At 41.6% G+C, this 19,973-nt stretch overlaps 1 protein-coding gene across 1 annotated transcript; it reads right to left on the bottom strand.

Annotated features, from left to right (window-relative positions):
* Positions 1-1,123: 1,123 nt before the first annotated feature.
* serinc2 (serine incorporator 2) lies at positions 1,124-18,316 on the bottom strand. The gene is made up of 10 exons (XM_021560271.3): positions 18,061-18,316; positions 15,497-15,658; positions 15,041-15,234; positions 14,513-14,592; positions 10,478-10,615; positions 10,043-10,212; positions 9,371-9,461; positions 8,968-9,109; positions 3,125-3,343; positions 1,124-2,879 (listed from the first exon to the last, which is right to left on the bottom strand). The coding sequence occupies exons 1-10, from the start codon at positions 18,097-18,099 to the stop codon at positions 2,741-2,743; spliced, it is 1,374 nt and encodes a 457-aa protein (XP_021415946.2). The 5' UTR covers positions 18,100-18,316; the 3' UTR covers positions 1,124-2,740.
* Between the last annotated feature and the right edge of the window lie 1,657 nt (positions 18,317-19,973).

Raw genomic sequence — 19,973 nt, 5'->3', positions numbered from 1 at the left:
GGAACTCTGGAGCTCTGTCAGAGTAGCCATCGGGTTCTTGGTCACCTCCCTGACCAAGTCTCATAGCGAAGGGTCTGAATACTTATGTAAATAAGGTATTTCTGATTATATTTAGAACAATGCTATAACAAAATCTGGAAAAAGTCAAGGTGTCTGAATAATTTCTGAAAGCACTGTGTACCAGAGAGTTGCCAGGTTATATACTCTGCCAGAGTTGCTAGGTTACATACTTAGAGCTGCCAGGTTAACCTGCCAACCCACTGGTATAGATTATAACCTGACAGTAGCTCTATACTGAGAGTTGCCGGGTTATATTCTATACCAGAGAGTTGCCAAGCAATCCTCCTGGGATGCTAGTAGCCATCCTCCCTCCTGCATGAATCTGGTCTGACCCTACTACACAGTTGATTCTAATCTATTGTAATAGATCGATGACCCCAGAACCCATTTGGTCCTCAATAAATACACCGTTGGACTTGTGTAAAACCCCCTCCTCATGCCGATCTTGTGATGGGGAACTCTCCCTCCTTCGAGAGAGAAATCCTGCGTCACAAGGAAATAAGAATAATCCTGTTGGAGCGTGATTGTGGTCAGGTGATGGAATGAAGCCAGAGGCTATGGGAGGATCTGGAATCCCTGTTGGCTTAGACTGATGACATCATGTGATGACACATTTTTGGTCTGTTTCCTTTACTTCTCCTGTGCTGGAATGTCCCGCGGACAGAATGAAGTAGGAGTAGTGTTGAACAGAGTAAAGCACTTGATTAAAGTTGCTGCAGCCATTACATGGGAAATGCCATTTAATTCGTAACAAATGAGGACCCAGCCGAGAAGAGATCAACATCCGACGAGCTTCTCCTTCACGTCTCTATGGATTAAAATTATTTTACATTATGCATTGGTGGTCCTGGCGAATTGAGCTAACATTTTTCACTTTTGAGGGAGAATGGCAGAGACACAATTCTTAAAATATGTCCCAAAAGAAGTACTAAGGGCACTTTCTACTTATATGAAAGAGGTGCATAGAACTAATCTCAAAGAGAATCTCGCAGAAATACAGTAATTTGATTGGCAACAGTCCCACCTACAGGATACCATGAATGCTTAAAATAACAGAACGACATTTCAGAGATGATCAGATTTATTACATTTAAACATAAGGAGAGGCATTAGAGATACAAATCTGTTAAGGTATGACAAAACATATACACATTTGAATATAAAGCTAGTTTATTGTGTAGCAAATCTGTAGGTTTAAAAAGGCACTTTTACGTTTTAGTAGAGTCGCTGACCAGATATGTTAAGCGTCAAACCAAGCAAAATTTTTTGTATGCATGTATATAAAAAAAACAGAATGATAAAACCAACCTCATGGCTAACAACAACCTGGACTCATAGGTAGACTTAAAATAGTAAACGGAAAACAGAAATTAGTATGATGTTTGGTATGGTAGGTATTAATTTGTGTATGTGAAATATTCCATTTCGTATGATATGAATGTGTACGTTTCCAATTGTAATTTGTACAATATGCAATGTTAAAAATTCTAATTTATTGCGACTAACGTTAGCTAGGCGGCTAACGTTGGCTAGGCTAGTAGTTACCCCCTAGAGTCGACAGCCGCACCCCCGCGGAAATGTAGTTAGCATAATGATTTCAACAACAAAAAACACCATCAAAGCTGTCTGTAAAAGATACGTTTTGTTTGCGTGGGCTGAGTCTCAATCCACCAATGGCAGCCTTCCGCATTTGTGGTGGAAGGTGGCCAAGCTAGAGGTGTTTGCCAGACCATGAGACATCCTTGGGGAAAATAAATAAATAAAATAAATCGTTCCTCACGAAAACGTTGCTCTAGGATGCCAAGAAGCCTCGTCTGAAGGTAGCCCGATACTAGTAAAAACATTTATGGAAATATGCAATGTGTAACTTTTTGGGCTACCGGGCCAAATTCAGATAGAAGTGTGGTATAGATCTGTCACTTTTCTATGTTTCCCATTCTGAAGTTTCATTTGTGTGTGTTACTTTCGGTTTTGTACACCATCTTCAAACAGCTGAAAATACAATATTTTTGGTTATGGAAAAAAGGTATATTTCACAAGGGTTTAGATGTTACAATGATTCTCTACACCAGAGTTTCCCAAACTCGGTCCTCGGGATCCCAAGGGGTGCACGTTTTGGGTTTTGCCCAAGCACTACACACCTGATTCAAATAATTAAAGCTTGATATCATTATTTTATGTATACCGAAAGGGGTCCTAAAATTCTAAATCAAGTTGCTAAATGATCCTTGGTATGACCATCTAGATGCTTAAGGATTAAGGTTAAAAGGTAGCTAGCATGCTAAGTACTTGCAAAGTAGCTAAACAGAATTAAGTTGTCACAAAGTTGCCAATTATCTAAAATTGTCCGTGATGATTCACCCACCCAGCCAACCACCCTCCTTTCGTTTTTGCCTTAAGTAACCGGTTTTATGTAACCATACCAAACGCTGCCTATCATACTCATTTGAGTGTCCCAGATTCTTGTTTAATATGTTATGTCTAGTCAATGAGACAAGCCTGGACATAAAAAAAACGACAGTGGTCCCCTTCTTCAAGCAGCACAATGAAAATGTTTTTACCCAGTAGTGTGACTCATAACATGCCAAACAGTAAAGCAAATCTGAAAAGACACCTACCCTATTCCTACTTAGGAATAGAGGTACCATTTGGGACAGCTCTGGATGGAAGGTGTATGCCTTTAGTTGAAGTCTCGGTTAGAGAGGATGACAGGAGCTACCAAGGTCCAGAGGTAGAGAGCCAAGCCTATCCAGCTAGAGCTAATCTTCACCCACACTGCTGGCATACTGCTCTGCATGGCCTGGTAGTCTGCGTCAGGTCTGGGGAGAAATCAGGATCAATCACATTTTATTTACCATCTCAAAACCACATAGTAGACTGTGTTGGTTTGAAAATCAGGTTGTCTGAGTACCACAAGACTGTAAGCCTGCTGACCTAAAGCCCTGGCATTAAATTGGGGAGCTGACGCATGTATCCAGGTCTTAAACAATGTGAATCACCGCAGTTATACCTGTACACATACCTCTCCCATCACATATAACCAAAGAAAACCAGAGCTACTTACTGGTACCAGTTGGTGAGTGTCATCATGATGTATAGGGAGGCCAGGCACAGGCTGAAGTGGAAGAAGGAGTAAGAGTAGGTGACCGCATCTTCCTCATTGTCCACAGCCCGTCTGACCCCGTCCTCCCCCATGGCCGCCTCGTGGTCGTCTGCAGCCAGACCCTGGTCCTCCTCTGTCTGCATCAGCCTGTTCACCTGGGTGTTGTTGGACGAACGGATGCTGCAGGCGAGAAGAGGGAAAGAGCAGGAAACCAGTCAGGAAAAAAAGTAAGTGATGTGGACAGGCTCAAAGGGTCTGGATCTCATTTGAAAGAGCTCTGAACCAGTGTTTCTCAAATTCAGTCCTGGGGATCCACAGGCTTAATCTAGCACGGTACTTTGATCAGGTGTCTCTGGTCTGGGCTGCTACGAAGAGTACCCGGTCCAGTCCTGTGGGTAGTTGTGTAAAGTAACAAAGTATTTCTACTTTGTTACTGTACTTAAGTAGTTTAGGGTATATCTGTACTGTACAATTTATATTTGTCGACTTTTACTTCACTACATTTTCAAAAGAAAATGTATACTTTCACGCCGATACATTTCCCGACACCTTCATTACTTGCTACAAATTCAAATCAACCTGAAGCTGGAAGAAATTAAAAAACGAACAATGTTGGAGAAAAAAAAAAAAAGACAAGCAATGTCGGTGAGTCGGCGCACTGATGGGTGAACTCGTTTAGCTAGGCAGCAGGCGACGACAAACAAGCAGAGTTGAGCCAATCCTCATATGTTTGGGCAAACCCAAGGGCCCTTAAGTATAAACCCCACCCACTGGGAGGCTGTCACTCGCAAAACAGTAATCTACTCAATCATGTCCGACATCGCTTTACCACCTGACTACACCGCTCATGTCGCAAAATACATTTAGGAATCTATATTATTCAATTACTGCACGCACCAACGAGCGTCTGCATTGCCAAGGGCTAAAATAGAAGTCAGTTCTATTTCTGAAGCAGATCGTGCTGCAAGTCCTGCCTCTCCAATCTCCTCATTGGTTTATTGAAGCAGGTACCCACGTGCCATCTTATTTGTTATACCCACGTGAGTGACAAAGACGAGGTCGGTGGTGATAATGCACCTAATTTATGAAAGTTGCTAATCGCAATATAAAGTCAAGAGAATAAAAAGCCTAGGAGGAGAGATGACTAGAAATGATTTGGTTGACCGTTTTATGTGTGGATTAATTGGCGGAGTAGAGGACCTTGTTATTTCACCTGAAATGCACAACTCAATGTTTATATCCCAGGACAAATTAGCTAGCAACAGCAAGCTAGCTAAATAGGACAAATGAGCTAGCATGTGCAAGCTAGCTAGCTAAATTGCCATATTTGTTTAATGCTTTTCGACATGTCCCCAAATTAATATAATTGGTTTAGAGTTTGTTTTGATATTTTAACCTGCGTGTCGTGATCGCGTTTGGTGTGGGGGGACAAAATATATTTATGCACGCGTGCAGCCGGTTTCAGTTCCGGAGGACAAACACCCTTGGCTGTATCTAAAATAAATGTTTTATTTTCTCAGGATGAACCCTTCATTCCATCAGATGAAATGTCTGTTAGGTTTACCAAAAGTTCAGGAAATACTAGCGTCGAAGAAATCGCCGCCGTTAGCTTGCTAAAAACTAACTAGCCCATGTTTGCTAATGCAACAAGCAGTGTTAGTTAGCTAGATGCTAGCTAATCCTATACCTAAATAGTTTAACTACCTACTTTAGCTGGCTAAAAATGTGCCCAGATTTGGGAAGCTTTGTTAACTGACATTAACGCAAATCGAACTGACATAGCCAATTCCCCCCAAATAACGCACAGCCCCCAACTTTGGACACACTAGCGGTTGGAGGACTAAGTAAACTTGAGCGCAACATTTAAATGGACTGGAAAATAACTAAGTTTTGCGACTAAAGACACCCTTCTAGCTAGCTGACCACCGATTTTTATTGCAATTTATGTAAATTGAGTTTTCAAAAAGGTAATATGTATACACATTTTTGTAGGACACGCTGTATATCGTAAAATTCGACTGCGCGACATACCACACATTTAATAGCGAACCTTTTACCTCTGAAATATAGCTAACAGATTTGCTAATGTTGCTATCAAAATGCTGATAGTTGTAGTATTTCCACTAAAATGTCAAACATGCTAATTGCTAACCCATTAGCTAACATTTTTACAACACCAATAATCACAAAACATTGATGGCTTGATCACAAGAGCACTGTTGGTAATGGTAATATTTCTTAAACAATGTTGAAAATACGGAGTGCTACACTAGTCCGAATCTGGTCACATTTCCATCAGCTAACACCGAACCCAAACCGGCTGCGAGCATGCGCCATCATGCATACATACATTTTGTCGCCCCACACCAAACACGACATGCAGGTTTAATGATCAAAACAAACTCCGAACTTGGGGACAGTTCGAAAAGCATTAAACATTTATGGCAATTTCACTAGTTAGCTTGCACTTTCTAGATAATTTGTCCTGGGATATAAACATTGAGTTGTTATTTCACCTGAAATGCAAAGTCCTCTACTCTGCCAATTAATCAACATAAAACCGGCAACCAAATAATTTCTAGTCATCTCTCTTCCTTCCCTTTACATTGCCATTGGCAACTTTCATAAATGAAGTGCATTACCGCCACCAACCTCGTTTGTCTTTCAGTCACCCATGTGGGTAAAACCAATGAGGAGATGGCAACGCAGACGCTCGTTGGCGCAATAATTGAATAACAGATTTTTACATTTATTTTGCAACGCTCGAGCACGCGACGTGAGCGGTGTGGTCAGCATGTAACGTTAGTCAAGCTAAATACCCTTTTCTCTAAAACACTCCTGGTCAAGCTAGCTAACGTTAGGTTTCCAATGTTAGCTAACACTCACTAGTTTAGCTAGAAATGTTATTCCTTGTGTTAGTTGATAAAGTTGTTCTTCTCACCTAGCTAATTACTGTAGACTTATTTTAGCTAGATCAATGAACATTGTAATATTCATTGGTCAAACTCACTTATCTAATGTTGTTTATAGCGTTAAAATTAGGATCCTATACCTTAAGTATTTGGTGATGGGAGTTACCTAGTTAAGTAACTGTATTTTATTATTATTATTATTATTATTATTATTATTTTTTTTTTTTTCAGAGAAAGCACATACACCATCTTAAGATTTTTAGAGAACTGACAGCAAACACATTGAAGAGAACATGCCTCACACTCCCGCCACCATCAAGCAGAGCACATTATTGAAGGCAGCGTCTCAAATCCATCGACAAAGCTGTAGTGAAGTATATGGTCCAAGGGCTCCAACTATTCGCTGTAGTAGAACAAGAACCATTAAAGGCCCACACTGCACTCCAGGATTAATTAAGGTGACTGAGGGCATGAGAGGAGTTGACCACAACGCCACCACCACCGACTGCTGGTCTGCAAGAAGACGGAGCTTCATTGGTGTTACAGCCCATTGGATAGACCCTGACAGTCTCAGATGCTCTGCAGCCCTGGCCTGTAAACAGTTGAGAGGATCGCACACCTTTGACGTGTTGGCAGGCGCCCTAAATGACATCCATTCTGAGTTCGAAACCCAGAGTAAGATAGTCTTTGTGAGAACAGACAACCTTATTCAAAGCTTTACAAGTTTTTGGAGAAGGTGAAAACAACGAGGCAGTCGAAGCACTGGCAGCTAGCCAGGACGATGGTGAAAAGGAACAAGAGGAGATTGATGTGGCAACAATCCTGAATGTAGATGGTTGAAAGTACCAGCTGCCGAAGCACCAGTGTTGTGCTTGCCACCTACTCCACTAAGGCTCTACAGGCAATGCTCCGAAAGCAACATCCAGTGAGGCTTACAAAATAAAGTGTTCTGTTCAACATTTGGCAAGTGCCAAGCACTTTGGAACAAATGCAGGAGATCTACACTTGCAGCCAAAACCAATGAAGATACTTGCGACCTCCAGCAGCGAAGCCCGAATGCTACAAGGTGGAACTCCTGGTTCATGGTTGTAGAAAGACTGAGGATCGTCAAAGGAGAGGTTGCCGTCAGTTCTCTGCACAGAGTTCAAGGTTCCAATGTAAGTAAGGATTGTATTTTATAATGTAAGGTCTTGAATATCATAAATAGGTTGCAGTATTTCCTGACCCTTTGCTTGGGGAATAATAACCGTTTCACATATTGTTGCCATACACTATCATTTAGTCAACTACTCATCCAGCCATTGATTACAGTTGTTAAATCAGGTGAAATTGTTAGTGGTCCCCTTTGTAGGTTGGGAAACAGTAGTATTTTTTTTTCTTCCGCAGGTTCAACCCAGCTGAAGTCACCTTCCCCACAGAGTATGCTTCCACCATGAGCCCAGGGGCAAAGGCCATCAACATCCTTCAGGCTGAAAGCAATGTCCAGGTAGGGTGGCTACTTCCAGCTATCAACTTGCTGATCACAAAACTTGACCGAATCAAGTTGTCCCTGAAGTACTGTAAGCCTCTGGTGGATGCGCTATAACTGGGACTGACGAAGCACGTCAGCCACTTTTCAAGAACCTGAGCTGATCGCAGCTGCAATCCTTTTCCCCAAATTCACAACTTGGACGAAGGATGACGCCACCATCAGAATGGTTAAAACAAAATGTGGTTCATTAACAATATTTTATTCCTAAACAACTTTTGTATAGTGTACATTTTGACACATCATAGATTTGAGAAGCAGCCATTTAAACTACAATCCTGACTTTCAAGTTCAGTCCAATGGGCAGCCTACTTCGCCTTGTTGCTCGATTTATATAGATGGGGGATGGATTAATGTAGGCTCACAAAAAACATAACTGCATGATTTCTATTGTCATCTTCCTTGTATTTCAGGAATGTACTACATCAAGGACCACATGGAAGAACCCTGCAGCTAGGTGATGGTCCTTCTGATTAACTGGTGCCATGAAGACATCTCAAGCACAATTAAGCTCCAAACAGCTGGACAGATACCTGGCCTGTTCAGCTGATCATAGGGAGTTGCTCAAGTCCTTCCCAGCAGTCTGAGGTTGAACACACTCTTGCCTGCCTCAACTGCATGTGAAAGGCTGTTCAGCATTGCAGGATTTGTTTTCAGCCCAATGAGAGCAGGGCTAGATTCCAGAAACTTTGAAAAACATATTTTACTGAAGATGAACTGCAAATTAAACTTCAAGTAATGACACCTTAATGCTAGCAAGCCCAAGGAAAGGGATGGATGCCTTATGCGTTTTGTCACATTTAAAATTCACAAGTCATAGGTGTTCATGTTAAAGGTATGACCTGACACACTGATTTCGAATCCAGTTCCATCAGTGGTGATGTCCTCATATTCCTACAGTGAGGTTGTGTGCAGATCTGTACATGTACTTTGAGTTACCTTAAAAAAAACGAACTATAGGGTTCTATACAAAAAAAATTCTCAAGCAAAGTGACTGATTGTAACTGCTTATGTTTAGTGGCTATATTTTGTCTGTAAGAGATGTCTTTTTAAGTGTTATCTGAGCACTTTTTGCATCCGTAAGACTTACCTTCCAGAAAAGCTAAAACCAAATAAAAGATCTGTCTGTTTTTGCTTTTCGGATTTATGGCGCTAACATTTCATACTTAAAGTAGCTGATATTAAAATGTACTTTTAGACTATTACTCGAGTAAAAGTCTAATGAGTGACTATCTTCTAAATGAGTCGTTTTCCTGAAAGGTATCTTTACTTTTACTCAAGTATGGCTTTTGGGTACCTTTTCCACCACTGCCTGTGGGTCCCCAGGATTGGAGAGAACCTTACTCTAGGTTGTGATGTCATACCTGGCGTACAGTGTGCAGAAGAAGAAGATGACCAGTCCTATGATGCCCTGTGCATCCCACCACTGGACCTCTTGTCCTGGGGCAGGTGTAGGGCTGGGGGTGTTGTTGACCAGACTCAGCAGGCTGGGGTTACACTTACGGTCTGTAGGAAGAAAGATAATACTGCCATACCGATGAAGGCCAAAATGTTATGCTTTTAAAACGAGAGTCACATCTATTTTTTGCTCTCGTGATTTTTGGTTGCAACTCATTTCAGGTAAAATATGCTTCTTCACAGTCTTTGTTGCAGACTTCGCATTACATGAATTCCATGAGTCAGTATGCAGCCATGTGAGTCAGGGTTACGAGCATTGTGAACCATGATTCTGAACAGGGTCATCAGTATGGTCATGATGAAACTTACTGGGGTTGTTGGTCATGGCAGACCATGTGACATACATGGTGTAGAGGGAAATGAGGGAGGCCTGGAGCAGGCCTGAGCTAGGCTGGGCCTCCTGGGGGAAAAAAAATACATAAGTAAATAAACAAGACAGACATGACACATTAGTCTAACTGTTCAACATTCACATGAACACATTGTTCACAGGTGCAATATGCAGATATTGCACGACCATTTCCTGGTTGCTAAAGTTCAAACAGTTTGCCTAATTTCTGTGTGACAATACAAGCAGTCATTGTGTAGAAAATCCTTGTATCACTACAGCTGTGAAATATAATTTCCATGACCAAAAATATTGTATTTTCAGCTGTTTGAAACGGGTGTACAAAATCAAAAGACAAAAACTAAACTTAAGCATAGAAATAGCGCAGATAGAACAGATCTACCACTTAATTGTGCTTTCAATGAGAATAACAGATCTATAACTCAGTTAAATATTGTAGTTAACATTTTGATGATCTTTGATAATTGCAAACATTGCTAATATTTACACTCCAGAATGAACTTCAGTATGTGTATGTATTTCAAGGAGTGCAGGCTGTTTCAGTCTTGTTCCTCAAAGAAACATTGTACTCTATAAAAAACTGTGGGAACTTTCAGTGTGCATGTTTCGATCTTTCGAGACTGAAACCTCACCTGAACTTTGGGCAGGATGGCAACAATGGAGATGATGATGCAAAAGATTAAGTTAAGGCTAATGAAGATCTTGTGTTCAGTGCAGTCATCTCCCGTGGTGTAATAGACATAGAACAAGACCACAGCAGAGAAGGCCAGGGCATAGTGTAGCACCGTGAACGACAGGAGAGCTGTGGGAGGGGAAACATAAGAATATCACATTAAATTATTTTTCATTTGCACTAGAAAACCAGGGTCAATTTGTCTTCAATTCAGGAATTAAACTGAAATAGCAATATTTGTCAGGAACTCAGGGAAATGTCAGTTTACTTCCTGAACTGACTGAATAAAAATAGAACTGACCCCAAACCTGGAGAAAACATTGACAAAAAGTAAACTTAAATGGAGGTAGACAACACTAATTTAAAATTAGCAGACTGTATTAACAATCAGTACCTGCAAACCAGCACTTGCTGTTTCCATCCTCAGCATTCTCCAGCCAGGACTGGTTCCAGGTGTGAGAAAAATCCACCAGCAGGATCAGTTGGATGATGATGAAGATGAAGGAACCCACTACGCCAAAGTAGAACCACACTGGAACACACGGTGAGTTGTTAAGACTAAATGTGCAATGGGTGATTCATTTACCATAATTGACTACACGTCATTGGCAGTGGCGATGCGTCACTTGGGCCGCGCCCACCAATATCCAGGAGATTTGCATGCAATTCTGTTATTTCATGTCACAATAATATATCATATCAGTTAGCAAACAATTTAAATTATTTTTTTAAAGAAGCTTGATCTAATAAAGTATGTGGTCGCTTTCCCATTGTATTGGTACATTTTTGTTGAGTCAGGCAGCCCCAAAATGCAACCCCAAAATGTAACTGTTCCAGCCTTGCTCAGTGCTTTCTGTGGTGGAGGGTCAGACAAAGAAAGTACAGAGCGCAGGCGTTGTTGAACTTCTCTGGTTGCGCGTGTTTGGCTGAGGGTATGTCCACTCATGGGGACACTACCTGACCGCAGCATCTACTGGGAGAGCGAGCCATCAGAAGCCCTTATTCAGTGCTCCATTGGTTTACAGTAGAAGTGCCCACCCATGAAAGCTCAATGCTATTGGCCACAGATAAAGCAAGGTTTTATGCTGTGTAATTTTGATTGGACTGATGTGTCAATGTCATAGCTAGCTAGTTGTTTACCATGTCTTCAAGCTAGGTGAAATATGTCAACTAGAGGTCGACCGATTAATCGGAATGGCCGATTAATTAGGGCTGATTTCAAGTTTTCATAACAATCGGAAATCTGTATTTTTGGACACCGATTTGGAAGATTATTATTTATTTTTTTACACCTTTATTTAATCTTTATTTAACTAGGCAAGTCAGTTAAGAACACATTCTTATTTTCAATGACGGCCTAGGAACACTGGGTTAACTGCCTTGTTCAGGGGCAGAACGACAGATTACCTTGTCAGCTCGGGGATTCAATCTTGCAACCTTATAGTTAACTAGTCCAACGCTCTAACCACCTGATTACATTGCACTCCACGAGGAGCCTGCCTGTTACGCGAATGCAGTAAGCCAAGGTAAGTTGCTAGCTAGCATTAAACTTATCTTGTAAAAAACAATCATAATCACACCTTGCTCTGCATGGGTAACGCTGCTTCAAGGATGGCTGTTGTCGATGTGTTCCTGGTTCGAGCGAGGAGAGGGATGGAAGCTATACTGTTACACTGGCAATACTAAAGTGCCTATAAGAACATCCAATAGTCAAAGGTATATGAAATACAGATGGTATAGAGGGAAATAGTCCTATAATTCCTGTAATAACTACAACCTAAAACTTCTTACCTGGGAATATTGAAGACATGTTAAAAGGAACCACCAGCTTTCATGTGTTCTCATGTTCTGAGCAAGGAACTTAAACGTTAGCTTTTTTACATGGCACATATTGCACTTTTACTTTCTCCCCCAACACTTTGTTTTTGCATTACTTAAACCAAATTGACATGTTTCATTATTTATTTGGAGGCTAAATTGATTTTATTGATGTATTATACTAAGTTAAAATAAGTGTTCATTCAGTAATTGTAATTGTCATTATTACAAATAAATTCAATTAAATAATTTGTAAAAATGTATTTATTGTCCGATTAATTGGTATCAGCTTTTTTGGTCCTCCAATAATCGGTGTTGAAAAATCCTAAATCGGTCGACCTCTAATGTCAACTAACTTTGCTATCTCCTAGCAAATCATTTTCAAACTTATCAGAAGAGGACTGGCCACCCCACATAGCCTGGTTCCTCTCTAGGTTTCTTCCTAGGTTTTGGCCTTTCTAGGGAGTTTTTCCTAGCCACTGTGCTTCTACACCTGCATTGCTTGCTGTTTGGGGTTTTAGGCTGGGTTTCTGTACAGCACTTTGAGATATCAGCTGATGTACGAAGGGCTATATAAATAAATTTGATTTGATCATTATGTGGTTGGTGGTGGATCATGAAGCAGTGGCTACCATCTATTTTAAGGTAGGCTAGCTATAATATCCTATAGACTATGTCTTATTGTTGATGTTTGATGGCAAACTAATACACATGGAACCACATGTAGAAGAAGAGTTATACATCTTTGATATAACTGTACAATAGATGAAGGGAATAGCATTCCCTTATGCAAATGTTGCATATTGTTAACCAGGCCCCTTCGTAACAGGCAGACACACGCAGTGTTGCAATATTGCAGACCGATTACTAGCTAAGTTTACTTTGTAAAAAGTATGCTCGATTACTGTGGTCTTTCGTGCAATATAAGCTAAAGATAAGGGAAGTAGCCTTAAACTGTTAATAACCCAAATGTTTTAACGCCAAACTAATTTCTGGGATTGGTTATTAGTGCATTGGACGGAAATGGACATCATCCAAGGCTGTGCAGCAAGCAACATCAGCCCTGAGACACCAAGACATTGTGGGGAATATCCAGCATGGAAGAGGAGGCTTTGGCCTGGCAGCAAGCAAACCAACGTTCCATAAGGCAACAACATCTGAACGCAGGAAGCTGGTGGTCGAGGAGGTGTGCAGACAGGAGGAGACTGCAAGAAGTGCAAAGGCTGTCTCTCTTGCTAAACAAGGGCAATGGACGCGGTGGGAAGGCCTGGAGAGGAGAAAGATCAACTGGAGTGAGCTTTGGCAAATGGAGGCAAGCAACATCAGCTTCATCATAAGAGCTGTTTATGATGTGCTTCCATCACCAAAAAATCTACATCAATGGTATGGCGAGGACCCGACCTGCCCCCTCTGCCCAGCTCCAGCGACTCTCAGGCATATAATGACAGGTTGCAAGACCAGCCTCTCACAAGGCCGCTACATCTGGAGGCACAATCAGGTCCTCAAGAGCCTGGCTGCAGCACTTGAGACCAAGAGGAGTGCAACCAATTCATTACCTCCAAAAACAAGCAATCCCGTCAAAACAACAACATTCATCCGGGAGGGACAGAAAAGGCCCAAGTATCCTCCTACGAAGCCAGAAACTGGACACCTAGCCATGGCCCGGGACTGGAAGATGCTTGTCAATATTGGCCAGCAACTAATTCTTCCACCTGAGATTGCTTCTACCAACCTTAAGCCAGACATGGTACTCTGGTCCCCTTCACAAAAGGCTATGTACATCATAGAGCTCACAGTCCCGTGGGAAAACTCTGTTGAAGAGGCCTACGAGCGTAAGAAACTGCGTTACACAGAGTTGGCAGCAGACGCAACTCAGCGTGGCTGGAATGCAGAAGTCTGGCCAGTTGAAGTGGGATGCAGAGTATTCGTGGCTTCTTCCACCATCAGGTTGCTGAAAGAACTTGGAATCGATGGACAGGCTCTGCGGCAGACCGTCAGAGCAGTTTCTCAAGCAGCTGAAAGAGGCAGCCAGTGGATCTGGATCAAACGGAAGGACCCTTGCTGGGCTATAACTTCATGACCCCCCACCCCCACCTGAGAACCCAATTCAGATCCCTCCAACTTGAGGAGGGCATATGAGGTATGCGGTCAGCTGTAGGGCTGGATCAGGGAAGAGGACGCCCCTGCCTTGCATAGTCCCGTGGGACATCTTAATTGGGCATGGGACACAAGCTAAGGCTTGATCACCCTTTAGCTGGCCACCTTTGATGAGGGTGTTTAGTGATTAAAGGCCAAAAGACCCACTGATTCGAAGGCACACTACTGAGGATGTGTCCCAAAATTGACATCTTAACCCAGTCTAAGAAATAAACCTCCCATGCCACTCTGTCAACATCACGGCAAATCTCATGCGAGTGCATTCCATCTATTGGCACAATGGACAGTTAACATCTCGTCCCGTGTTTTATGATTCTGTGTGTAGCCAGTGTCGTAGTTTTGATGCACGAGCGTCGTCGATTGCGTTTTCCCCACCAATATTTTAGTTAAAATTGCCACTGGTTATTAGTGTTGAGGAAGCTATTTAACATTGAAGTAATATAATAGAGTATACCTGTGTTGAATGTCCCATCTGGAATGAAGAAGGCTCCTACAGTTATTCCCACCAGTATAAGGAACTTGAAGAACCAGAATCTGAGAGGACAAAGCCACAAGCATTCATTCAATACATCACTTCATACAAAAAACAAGTCATGTGTCTGTACGCCATTAATAAAATACTGGTCATATTTTATAGGGCAATATCGCAAAGTTTTTTTCCATGGCTAAAAAAATGAATTTAGCAGGCCAACCTATTTGCTCCTGCTGTATGTAAAACATTGTGCTATAGCTTGTAAAATAAATAAATGTGACTCTGGATGACACCACAATGTTTGTTTCCAACAGTGTTTCTTTCCTAAAGAAGTTATATCCGCTTCGTGTTTTGTTTCCTTGCCAGGATACAAACAAGAATGCAATATTTTATACTGGTATGTAAACAAATAAGGGTGTGGGGGAGATGCTTCACTGCCCTGGACTGGCCAGCAGAGGGCAATGTATTCCCAAAGATCACTATCCACTACAATAAAAGTCTGCTACATACCCGTTCTGTAGTGAGGCTCGGGGGTCCTTGCTGCTGCGAACACGGATCATGATGATGGAGAACAGGAAGAAGAAGCAGGCCATGGCAAAGCACATGCGGTACACAGACTTGTAGCCCACGATGACATCACAGTTCACCTTGTTTTCAATGCCTGGTATGGTTATGGAAGTTCCACCAACACAGAACCCAGGTATCTGATAGATCAGTGAAGAAACATAGTAAGAATTGAACCAACAATCTACGTAACACAGGTCAAAAAGTTGTCAACCACAGGGCCTTCTACACCAACTTGTGACACCAACTGGGTAAGAACCAGTCTCCTGCAAGCCACAAGTCTGTGTTAACCCACTGAGCTAAAACCTTGGCACTAGTTCAGGGAGCTAACACAAATGTGTAGGTTTCAGGCAATGCTCCTCATCAAGCAACCAAGACCAGGGTTGTGTTATGTGGTGTTACCTTCTTGAGCTGAGCCTCCATGCCAGGTAGGATCATGATGACAGAGACCAGGGACCCCAGCAGCAGCAGGAAGGAGAAGGCCAGCCGGGACACAGTGGAGTTGTAGGTGGAGGGACAGCATCCTGACAGCAGACAGGGAGCGGAGCCACACAGACATGATGCCTAGATAGATTGCAGACAAGTCAAATTTTGGGTGTGCCAGAGAGATAATCTGGCAAATACATGCATGGTTTGTGTGTTTGCAACAAATCTACTGTGCGCCACTGCCCGTTATTCCCTTTATACAGCTCCATTCCTGTGTATTGTATTCCTAGTGTTGGTTACTATTTAATAATATAAAACTCTGCATCGTTGGGAAAGGTTCTTAAGCAAGCGTTTCACTGTAAAGTGACAATTTGATAAGCTTTAAAAAACAAAACAAATTGTCACGGCAACCATTGCGTTGCATCATTGCATCATACAATTACAGTACAGCAATGAACACTAACACAGCCGTCTGATGCATGCTCTTTCTCATGATTCCTTGTTTTCCCTCATAACATATTGGTGGAGATCCAAGGTCCCTTTCCAATGTGTTTTAAGAAGAAGCGTGGAGAGGAACTGGAGCAATCAGGACTGATGAATTGAGGAAGACCCCAGTGGTGTGTATGTGTTGTATGAGGTCACAGAAGGACAATGCTCCTTGGGAGGCATCTCACTGCTCTCTGATGATTCATGAAGACTGTCAAGTCAAGAGATGCTGTGTGAACTAGAGGTATAAGCTGGATCAGCCCAGAGATGTGTGAAGCATAGTTTAGTCAAGCACAGGGAAGCCTATTATGTGGTAGCTGGGAAGGATCAGCCATCCTTCATTAAATGATTGCATGTTACAGTGCATTCAGAAATGTATTATTCCCCCCATTTCAACATACACAATGACAAAGCAAAAAAGCAGGTTTTTTGAAATTTATATAATATAAAAAACTGAAATCTCACATTTACATAAGTATTCAGACCCTTTACTCAGTACTTTGTTACAACACCTTTAGCAGCGATTACAGCGGAGTCTTCTTGGGGATGACGCTACAAGCTTGTATTTGGGGAGTTTCTCCCATTCTTCTCAAGCTCCGTCAAGTTGGATGGGGAGTGTCGGTGCACAGTTATTTTCAGGTCTCTCCAAAGATGTTCGATTGGGTTTAAGTATGGGGTCTGGCTGGGTCACTCAAGGACATAAAAATTGACCCGAAGCCACTCCTGCATTGTCTTGGCTGTGTGGTCAGGGTTGTTGTCCTGTTGGAAGTTGAACCGTCACCCCCAGTCTGAGGTCCTGAGCACTCTGCAGCAGGTTTTCATCAAGGTTTTCTGTACTTTACTCCGTCCATCTTTCCCCGGCGATCCTGACTGGTCTCCCAGTCCCTGAAAAACAGCTCTAGGAAGAGTCTTGGTGGTTCCAAACTTCTTACATTTAAGAATGATGGAGGCCACTGTGTTCTTGGGGACCTTCATTGCTGAAGAAATGTTTTGTTACCTTTCCCCAGATCTGTGCCTCGACACAATCTTGTCTCAGAGCTGTCAACTGTGGGACCTTAAGCACTGTCAACTGTGGGACCTTATATAGACAGGTGTATGCCTTTCCAAAACATGTCAAATCAATTGAATGTATCACAGGTGGACTCCAATCAAGTTGTAGAAACATCTCAAGGATGATCAATGGGAATAGGATGCACCTGAGCTCAAGTCTCATAGCAAAGGGTCTGAATAATTATGTAAATAAGGTATGTTTTTTTAAAATTTTGAATACATTTGCTAAAATTTCTAAAAACATGTTTTCACTTTGTCATTATGGGGTATTGTGGGTAGATTGAGATTATTTAAAAAAAATCAATTTTAGAATAAGGCTGTAAAGTAACAAAATGTGGACCATGTCAAGGGTCTGAATTCTTTCCAAATGCAGGCTGTATGCACCAGGGTAGGCCATAAAGTGGAGCAGTAGTTACAAGCTTTTTCTCAAAGGGTGTAGCCATTGTAGGTAAAACAGACACAGGGCTTTATGGTGACGTAAGAATGTGGTATAAACTCTTCAATAGAAAGGGTCAATAGGCCTAACACTCTCTGCATGGTCATTTTAGTGGTGTGGGGGTCCCCAAAATTGGATGAAATTCACGTTCTATTGCTCAAGCAGGCTTAGAAAACGTTCAGTGACTAACAAATATACTAAACATTATTATTGAATTCGCCCGCAACATGGAATCGAATATGAAAAGGAATCATTTCAGTCACGCAGATGATTTGGGGTGGGAGGGGACAGCGTGACGCACTGAAACTGCATAGAAACAGGAAATTAGCCTAACATGAAACTGCTGACTTCTTCAGCAAATAAAACCATGTTAATTGTCCGACAAAACAAGTGTCTGTTTTCAAAAGAAAGTATTTAAAACCACGTCAGATCAACATAACATATTAGAATATACTGGGAAAACAGTGTCTGTGTTTACATAAGGACCCAAAAACAAACGTCGTTGCACACTCTCACTCTAACAAAGTGAGCAAAATGACAAATAGGAAGTTCAATAATTTATACTTACACAGCTAGCGATTGAACACAATGCCATACACGCTCCCATTTCAGTTTAGAACGAATACCCCAGTCCTAATTAAACGAAGAAAACTCCAAATTGTCAACAAGTTACTTGAAAACGTTGTTGAACTACGCGTAGTTTCCTTCGACGCTATCCAAGCAGCAACAGGGCGTGTCTGAAGAATCAGGTACACCCTTTTGTTAGACTGTAACTCAACACCGTCGACGGTGATATGTCCATGGGTGTCTTCAATCCATCATCTGGACTAATCAGCTGCTGATGCGTTTAATAATTTAGCAATGTAAATAGCTCACATTCTAACTGAGGTTTAAAGTTCAGAATTACATTTTTATATTAAAAACAACCGTATACTGTAATAAGTGGAAGACACACACACATTCACCTATAAATAATCTTCATGCGTGTTGATAAATCCTGGACAGTCAAATGTGTAAATCACCTCTTTCCCTGATTATTCCACATCAGAAGGGAGAAGCATCAGCATTAAAACATGGTCCATTTACCCCAGTTGGACTTGTTTGCACTTGATACTTGATGTTATGTTGTTAGAGTAGTTAAGAAGTCATCTGTAGCAGCTACTTACAGATTCCTTAATCAACTGAAAAATCTATCTATAGTAATTGGGCTGGCAAATGAGTAGACAGGGGCAATTTCTCAGATTGTTCAGGCAATTCTCAAAAATAGGAACTTACCGTGAGTTAGGATGTTTGATATGCTTTTTACATGTATTGTATCAAAGACAATAAAATAGATAAACATGATAAAAGAGGCCATTTTAGGCCTATACGTTCCCTCTGTAAGACCAATGATCTGTGAACTTACAGTTGAAGTTAGAATTTTACATACACTTAGGTTGGAGTCATTAAAACTTGTTTTTCAACCACTCCACAAATTTCTTGTTAACAAACTATAGTTTTGTCAAGTCGATTAGGACATCTACTGTGTGCATGACACAAGTAATTTTTCCAACAATTGTTTACAGACAGATTATTTCACTTATAATTCACTGTATCACAATTCCAGTAGGTCAGAATTTACATACATTAAGTTGACTGTAACTTTAAACAGCTTCGAAAATTCCAGAAAATGATGTCATGGTTTTAGAAGCTTCTCATAGGCTAATTGACATAATTTGAGTCAATTGGAGGTGTACCTGTGGATGTATTTCAAGGCCTACCTTCAAAGTCAGTGCCTCTTTGCTTGACATCATGGGAAGATCAAAAGGAATCAGCCAAAACCTCAGAAAAATAATTGTAGACCTCCACAAGTCTGCTTCATCCTTGGGAGCAATTTCCAAACGCCTGAAGGTACCAAGTTCATCTGTACAAACAATAGTACGCAAGTATAAACACCATGGGACCACGCAGCCGTCATACTGCACAGGAAGGAGATGCGTTCTGTCTCCTAGAGATTGACATATTTTGGTGCGAAGAGTGCAAATCAATCCCAGAACAGCAGCAAAGGACCTTGTGAAGATGCTGGAGGAAACGGGTATAAAAGTATCTATATCCACAGTAAAACAAGTCCTATATCGACAACCTGAAAGGCTACTCCGCAAGGAAGAAGCCACTGCTCCAAAACCGCCATAAAATAGCCAGACTATGGTTTGCAACTGCACATGGGGACAAAGATCATACTTTTTGGAGAAATCTATAGTCTGATGAAACATAAATGGAACTGTTTACACATAATGACCATTGTTATGTTTGGAGGAAAAAGGGGGAGGCTTGTAAGCCGAAGAACACCATCCCAACTGTGAAGTGAGGGGGTGGCGGCATCATGTTGTGGGGGTGCTTTGCTGCAGGAGGGACTGGTGCACTTCACAAAATAGAAGGCATCATGACTCAGGAATATTATGTGGATATATCCAGACAGCATCTCAAGACATCAGTCTGGAA

The sequence above is a fragment of the Oncorhynchus mykiss genome, chromosome 30 (assembly GCF_057628025.1).
Source record: "Oncorhynchus mykiss isolate SJ-2025 chromosome 30, ASM5762802v1, whole genome shotgun sequence".
In the NCBI taxonomy this organism is placed as follows: domain Eukaryota; kingdom Metazoa; phylum Chordata; class Actinopteri; order Salmoniformes; family Salmonidae; genus Oncorhynchus; species Oncorhynchus mykiss.
This window is presented reverse-complemented; position numbering and strand designations above follow the sequence as displayed.

Coding starts and splice junctions, on each gene's coding strand:
- serinc2 (XM_021560271.3), bottom strand. CDS start 18,099: ATGGGAGCGTGTATGGCATTGTGTTCAATCGCTAGCTGT. Junction 10,213..10,477: donor CAGCAAGTGCTGGTTTGCAG/GTACTGATTGTT, acceptor CCCCTCCCACAG/CTCTCCTGTCGTTCACGGTG. Junction 9,110..9,370: donor TGCCATGACCAACAACCCCA/GTAAGTTTCATC, acceptor TTCTTCCTACAG/ACCGTAAGTGTAACCCCAGC.